The 7,931-nt window shown below is 36.3% G+C and overlaps 1 protein-coding gene across 2 annotated transcripts in view; it reads right to left on the bottom strand.

Moving 5' to 3' along the window:
- Positions 1–785: 785 nt before the first annotated feature.
- Positions 786–7,931, bottom strand: part of frya (furry homolog a) — a 61,329-nt gene continuing 54,183 nt past the window's right edge. For both annotated transcript variants that reach the window (XM_081371631.1, XM_081371630.1), the window contains exons 55-61: positions 7,684–7,924; positions 7,265–7,414; positions 7,007–7,105; positions 6,433–6,516; positions 4,923–5,033; positions 2,488–2,693; positions 786–2,022 (exon numbers count right to left, since the gene is read on the bottom strand). In XM_081371631.1, the coding sequence (XP_081227757.1) occupies positions 1,764–2,022; positions 2,488–2,693; positions 4,923–5,033; positions 6,433–6,516; positions 7,007–7,105; positions 7,265–7,414; positions 7,684–7,924 (1,150 nt within the window). In that variant the 3' untranslated portion in view covers positions 786–1,763. The remainder of the gene's footprint in view (positions 2,023–2,487; positions 2,694–4,922; positions 5,034–6,432; positions 6,517–7,006; positions 7,106–7,264; positions 7,415–7,683; positions 7,925–7,931) is intronic.

Raw genomic sequence — 7,931 nt, 5'->3', positions numbered from 1 at the left:
ATATGTTGGTAGTTTATAGTCAGCAAGACCATTCACACTAAGTAAACGTCAAACTTGTTTTTTATTCTCATTTGCAGCACATGTACAATACCTCTTTACAATGTTAAGTTTTACAGATTAATCTTTTTATTATCACCTGTTACTTGTCACTTCTTGATACTTACAGCTTATTCGAAAAATGGTTTTATTGTAACAAAAAATATAAAGTAATTTACCAGAGTTTGATGAGTTTAATGCTAGTTTAATTTTATGTAAGATAACAATGGATCAAACACATATAAAAACATTGTTTTAATTGTGTCTGTAATGCAGTCATGGGGCCACCAAAATTGACATAATCGTGGAACTTGTCAGAAGTCACTGTCAAAAAGCAAAGTTGTTTGCTGTTCCACAACTGGCAAAAAAAAAAAACCCTTTTGATATTGAGTGTCTTTATAATTTCCATATTTCCATTCTGGTAACACCAGAGGGCGCACAACCATAGAAAATAAATGAATAATAATGCATTGCTTGAACTCAGTTCTGATCCCGTCATTTAAGATTCCCTTTTGTAGAAAATATGTTAGACATTTTGTAATTTATTCCAGAATTTAAAACAAACAAACACGCACATGATCATAAAAGCATGGAAACCCAATCATTCTCATTAAGTTTTTGAGATGTATTCAAATAATTCAAAACCAAATTTAAGAACTGTGACTATGTTCTTAGTTAAATTTAGATTTGTATCATTTGAATGTATTCAATAAGTATTTAAATAAATAAAAAAACACTCCACGACTGAGCAGATATGAATTAATATCATTTATTGTTCTATTTATTGCATGCACACTTTCATACAGCAGACAGCAAATTAAAATCATAAAAATAAAATCTTACAAGTATGGGCTACACTCCCACTACTATGTACAAACGTATCTTTCATTTAAAATATTTTTTATTCCATAAATATCTCTATTTCGTCTTGTGGTACATACCTTTGCATGCTTGGCCATTTCAATAGACAGAATAGACAGAATTCTATCCTATAAAACTATACCATTTTATGATAATCAAAGCATGATGATCTTTCTTTTGAGAATATAAATAAATCTTCTAGGAGCAACTAAACAGTAGAAAGACATTAGTAAAATCAAACACCCCCATAAATAGAGTAAGTGCTGGATGACCCCTTTTTGCATCCAATTCTCTCTGACAGTAGCATTGCATTGTGTTAGAGACATTCTGTCTGTATGGGTAAAAGCGGATGCAGGGAGTGAAAAGTCTGATCTTTTGAAACAATTTAGAAAGCCACATTAACAACGGCTTCCGGCTTTTATCGGAAAAAACAAAACTAAAACAAGAACAGAACATTTCTGTATCATCAAGTAGCCGAGAGCACAAAACATTCTCTCTAAGATGAAAAGTTTCACTTGGTGTGAGGCATTGCACATTTTCCCGTAGCATGTATAATGGTAGACGTGGCCAGGAGGAGCCATTCGTGGAGCTTTGGTATACATTTGATGCCTGCAGTAGTAGAGGCCCCATTTCAGAGGCAGGGGGCGGCCCCATACATACATACTAGTGCAAAAAAGCCAAGGCGTCGACTTCTTTTACTGTCCCCTGTTGCATTTTTCCAAGCTATTTAAGCTATACATCCTGTCAGCTCTTAAGCAGGACAGTAATGAGTGTGCTAGGGGAGAACATTGAAGGCAGCAGCATCTTCAGACAGGAAGGAGAGGTGGAGAGAAAGCCAATGCCGGCCTGATCCCTTAAAGTGCTCCTCAAAGGCTGATGCCGGTCACGCTGGAGTCAGGAAGGAAGGCAGTGATGGCCCGATAGCCCTGCGCCCTTCGAATCATGTCTCGGATCTCGCAGTTAAGCTCAGTGAGTCGGTTGCATATCTCAGACAGGTCTTGTTTGGAGCCGACCAGGGCAAAGGTTCCTGTCTGACCCAGAGTTTGGTGCCGGAAATAGATGTTGAGCAGAGTCTGGATCTCATTCTCGGAGCTGCTGCCGAAGATGTCACTTGGCCACATTTTCCTGAAAGATGTCATTAGAAAAGTTACTATTCATTTCAAATAATTAAAGAGCAAAGTACTGCATATCACTCCAAATGTATTCATTTTCACTTTATCTCACTTTTAATGCGATAGTTCACCCAAAAATGAAAATTCTGTCATCATTTACTCACCCTCATGTTGTTCAAAACCTGTATGCATTTCCTTCTTCTGGGAAATATAAAATAACATATTTTGAGGAATGTTGGTAACCATACCATTTCGGTTCACACAGACTTCCATTTTATTTTTTTGCGCATACAATGGAATTTAATGGTGAACCAAAACTGTTTGGTTACTAGCATTCTTCAAAATATTGTGTGTGTGTGTGGTCTGCAGGAAGATATGCAAACAGGTTTGGAATGACATGAGGGTGAGTAAACGATGACGGAATTATTTTGTTTATTTTTCTGGTGGTTCCATATTATTCTCCCGATGGGAAGTTTACCTGCATTCCTGTATGTAACGGATGGCTCTAGAGAACTGGTTGGTTTTCAGGCTCTCTAGAATGGCCTGCACAGCAGCCTCGGAGGAACTGTAGGGGGATTCAGCGGTGGGATCTCTCTGTTCGGCTGCTGTCTCACTGGCCACTGAGGCTGCTGCTGCCCGCAGGTTACTCCTCAACTCACTCAACTCTCTGGACATATTCTGCAGCTAGAATGGACAGCAATTACACATAAGTGACAATCAAATTTACTCTTTTGTGAGAAATAAAACTACTTTTGAACCCTTCCAAAAAGATACAGTGGCGATACCATAGTACAGTGATGATATCAGAAAGTAAAGAATGATTACTATATTCATGTATGATGGCATTTATATAGTACGCCAACCAGAGGTGGAAAGTAACGAATTACATTTACTCGCGTTACTGTAATTGAGTAGTTTTTTTGTGTATTTCTACTTTTTTAAGTAGTTTTTAAAATCTGTAATTTTACTTTTACTTAAGTATGTTTTGTTTAAAGTATTGTAATTCGCTACATTTTAAAACGTATCCGTTACTGAGTAAAAAAAAAAAATCATTATTAAAAAAAATGAACTAGCCTACAGCACGCGCGCTCGTGCTCAGCATTAAAGTTAAAGTTTTCTGTTAAAGCGGTGTCGTGTTAGCGGCCCCTAAGTCAATAACTAATGTGCTTTTCGCAACGAATCAATCAAAAATGAATGAATCAAAAACTAACTTTAGCTGGACAATAACTTTATTCTAGAGCGGCTGTAAAGCCAAAACACTCTCTGTTACTGTAATCTCCTTATCTCTGTAAAGCTGCTTTGAAACAATCTATATTGTTAAAGCGCTGTATAAATGAAGGAGACTTGACTTAATATAATTCTGATTGTATTCGTCTGAAAGAAGAATGTCATATACATGACTTGAGGGTGCGTAAATCATGGGCTGGTTTCATTTTAAAGTTAACTACTCCTTTAATCAAATTCATAATCATTTATTGAAATTAGTTGATTAGACATGTTTTATTGAAATTTTAATAAACAAAACAAATGTTTCCAAAAATACTGTTTTCATCCCATTTACTGTAACTGTCATTTTAACTGATGATAATAATAACCCTAATTTAATAATACAGTTTTTATATTTAATAATTGTTTAATACCATTATATTAGTCGGTTATCATACTGTGAAAATCTCATACCTTTACAACCCTACTCGGGGGACTCCCCAACCCACCCCCGCTGTTAAAAAAGTAACTCAGTTACTTTTACTCTGAGTACATTTTAAATGAGCTACTTTTTACTTTTACTTGAGTAGATTTTTCGACCGGTACTTTTACTTGTACTTAAGTAAAAAAAAATTGTAGTAATAGTACTTTTACTTGAGTAAAATATTTTATTACTCTTTCCACCTCTGACGCCAACAAAGTTCAAAGTATAAAGGTATTAACATTGTACATGTCCAAAAAAACAACAGTGCTAACTGGTACCTAATTAGTAACTAGTAAAACCATTATAAACAAACACAATGAGCAAATATTGGAATTTTAAGGAAAAATAAATAAGTTAAAAAAATACAGTTACTGAGGCCAGGAGTGTTTTCCACCATTTATTAGTTAGTACCCGCATTTTATTGACTTGTTTCCTCATTTTAATTATCTCGTGGCGACATTAAACTAATTTGTTTAGTAATTTAGTTAAATAGTTAAATCTTGGCCATATTGTACTTATTTATTCCCTCCTTTTACTAAAAGCTGGTGCCTGCGCAAACCCTCTTTTGGCGTTAAAAAAAACACTGTCAGGGTTTACTAAAAACACGCAGTGAAAAATTAGCGCTAAAAAAGGCATGGACAGGGTTATTTTTTGCAGCTGACCTTTTATTGCATATGCATTTGTAGGAGTTTCCCTTTCAGATGCAAAATGTATGGGGAGGAGAGTATTTAAATGAATCATGCAAGGTGATTTACTAAGGTTTGTGCTAGTCGATTTACTGTATTTACGCCATTATTTACTGCCCAAAAGAAGCATGTCTTGAAGCAGACGCAAATTTGCGCTGCTCTTGGTAGATTGTGTTGGTTATTATGGAAATGATCTGACTGCGTCTGTGTTCTTTCATTTGTGTGTCATCAGTAGATCACGCGCAGAACTTTCCACTCCCATTGGCGCTTTAATGGGATTATGCTCTCGCTAATTTGCCCTGTTTAGTAAATCTGGCCCTTAGTTTCTTAGTTTTGGACACAGGTTTACAAAAACAAGGGAACAAATTAGCACAATGGCCACGACTGAACTAAAACAAGCAAATTAATTAAGCTGTGGGAACAAATTCTTAATTTGTGGCCACAAGATTTCTCCATTTCATGTACGGGGCTCCATACTATTTCATAAAGATTTGCAAGCTAGACTTTTCAGATGAGAAGACACTGATATCCACATACCTCTGGTATAGAGTTTATAGCGTGAACTTGGCCGATCAATTTACAGTAAGACTGAAAAAGCAGCAGTAGTTGAAAGTGGAGTTTGTAGAGTCTTTGACAAAGCTCCAGTTGCTGTGAACAAAAATACATAAATAGAATAAATACCAAAATTTGGTTTAAGATGTCTCGTAAGTTTCTTGGGATATAAGAAAGAACTACAGAACAGTTCTAGCATAGAAGACGAAACATATCATTAACAAGGATAGAAGCTTGTTAATGTTAGCAAAACAGCATTTTCATTTTAAAAATATGAGACCTATGAAATAAATCTGATATGCTTTATAATATTTGGGAGTGCTCGTGTAATATGGGTATTTGGAAGAAGGGAAAAAGAAGATGTGACGTAAAAAAAAAGATTTTGTTAAACTTACTGCAAGAGATTCCATTTGCTATAAAGCAGGCATTGCAAGACAAAAGGTGAGAAGTGAGAAGGAAGAGAAGTATTGAATATACAGTAGTGTGAAAACATGCAGCCCAGTGGCACTGGCAATATAAAGCATGAGCAAACAACGGCTCCAACATGCATGAGCAGAAAAAGTTCATGGACAAGCAGAGAAAGAAAAAAAAAAGGCTCACAACTATGTCCTCTTATTTTTATTTTTGCATGGGGACTGTGCTGGGTGACAAAACAAGATGCCAATTATTCACAAATCCTAAATGCCTTTTTTATTGAGAGCTTAGTGTTTTAACTGGTCGTTTTTTGTGGATCTTGAGGGGTTGAAAACAGTGGCCGGTTGCATAAACTGCTTAGACTAGTCTTAAAAGTTAGTCATCTTATTTATTTATTTTTATCTTCCAGATTTTTCCTATCTTTTTAAGGTCAGTTACAGAAAAAGGTAGATTGGTCTAACTGCTACTTGGTCAGACTAGTTCTTAAGACACAGTCATAGTGCTGGCTAAGTTATTGCAACTGGTCCCTGGTCTATAGAGTCAGGGAAAAAACCTTTTCAAACTTCATCAATGCCCAGAAGAGAATAACCCCCAAATCAAACATAAGAATAAGGGGCGTTGTTGTGAAGTAACACAGCTAGCATTTGAAACAGGCGTAAAGTTAACGAGCAGACAGATAGAAAAGAGATGTCACTCACAGAGCTATCACAGAACAATCGAAACGCAGAAAATATAAGAAGGACATTGAAATGGCATCTGAAACATTTGATTCAACTAATCTCACTCATATCTCAGGACACAATGGACATTACAGTGGCATCAATCAGTAGACAATGCAACCACACTAAAACATTCACATTCATATTACTGTATATTTGCTTTAGGAAATAAAGACAGAAGGCATGCAATATTTGTGGTACACTTGCACTGCAGTTTTAGGGTTGTGTCAGCTTTAGACAGCTGAACTGTTAGTTAAAGTTCTAGTTTGGACTTAAATAAAAGCGAAATTCCAATACTATTATTATTTTTGGAATGGCAGACAATCTAACTGTTATGATATTGAAAAGGCAGAGTTTCATACCTTCTCCTCTGTTTCAGCGGGCTGATAGGTGATCACTCCATCTCCAGTGCATTTGGGGAAGCTGGCCTTGCAGTTGCGCAGCCACTGGAAGAGTCATAGGCATAACAAAAAGTTGAAAGGAACAAGCTGTAGCATTTTTATTTAAGGCATCTACAAAGATAATCATATATATATTGCTTATATTTGTATATATAATCTTATAAACTAGCGCTCAAGAGTGTGGGGGTCAGTTGGATTGTTTTTAAGAAACGAGTACTTTTATTTAAGCATTCTTTATTTTAGAATGATTTCTGAAGGATCATGTGACACTGAAGCCAGGAGTCATGATGCTGAAATAACAGAAATCACAGAAATAAATTACATTATTATATATTAAATATATTATTTTTAACTCTTATAATATTTTACAATATTATTGTTTTACTGTATTTTTGATCAAATAATTGCAGCCTTGGTGAGCATGAGATACTTATTTTAAACATTAAAACATCATTGCATTTAACAATTTAGAAATTGTATTTACTGAAAAAAGCTAAAATATTGCTTTTGTAAAAGAATGCTTGATTGAACATACTGATATGACTCCCTCCTTTTTGTTGTTGTAGGTCTCTAGATACTCCTGCAGCTCTAGCACACTGAACTTCATCTTCTCCAAGAGTCCATAAGACATAATCTGAAACACACATTTAAGAGATACATTTTGTAATAAGTGCTTTACAAAATGGCATGCACACAAATAGTGGGTGAAAGTGTACAAAACACTAAGGCTGGCACTTAATTGATTTATATTCTGGATATAGCATGCACATACATATATAAACGAGGAACTCACAGTGTCTGCATCGACAAACAATGTGGGACATTCAGAGCAGGATGTCAGCATCTGGGACGACCTTACAAACTTCGCTCCAATTCCACGAAGGCCATCGCCAAGGTAACCAGCAGCGTCACATGTCAAGGTGCAGAACTTGGTCTGTATACTCTGGAGGTCAGAAACAACATATCCTGATAATCAGCCCCACGCCAGCATGTTGCCAGCATCAAACAACTACTATCAAAGACGCTGCATGTCTTCTAAAACGTTGGCACTACTTAGTTGTCAGCTTTGTGTGATGAACCAAAGAAAATCCAAGTTAATGAAAAAAAAAAAAAAAAAAAAAAATCAAGTTTTTTCTTTTTTTTCTTTTTTAAAATCAAAAACGTGTTTGTTAGTTTTTTGTCTGTGCGGTATGAACTGGCCTTATGGGTTACCTGAAAAAGTGAAGAGAAGACTTGAAAGGTGTAAACTGCACAGGAACCATCCGAGTCAGCCACCAACTGGTTGAGATGATTGCGCCAAGCCTCCTCTGCATCATCGCACACAGTCGGCTGGAAGGCGGCCAGGATGGCAGAGAAAAATGGAGAAGGCGGAGGGGAGGAACGGGACTCTAGCAACAACTCTTCCTTTTCCTCCTCTGCCTGTGCCATAGAGCTGAGCTGGTCTCCAAACCCACTGAAGG

The sequence above is a fragment of the Scardinius erythrophthalmus genome (genome assembly GCF_964197995.2).
Source record: "Scardinius erythrophthalmus genome assembly, chromosome: 7".
In the NCBI taxonomy this organism is placed as follows: Eukaryota; Metazoa; Chordata; class Actinopteri; order Cypriniformes; family Leuciscidae; genus Scardinius; species Scardinius erythrophthalmus.
The sequence above is the reverse complement of the archived record's forward strand: the minus strand, read 5'-3'. Positions and strand labels throughout refer to the sequence as shown.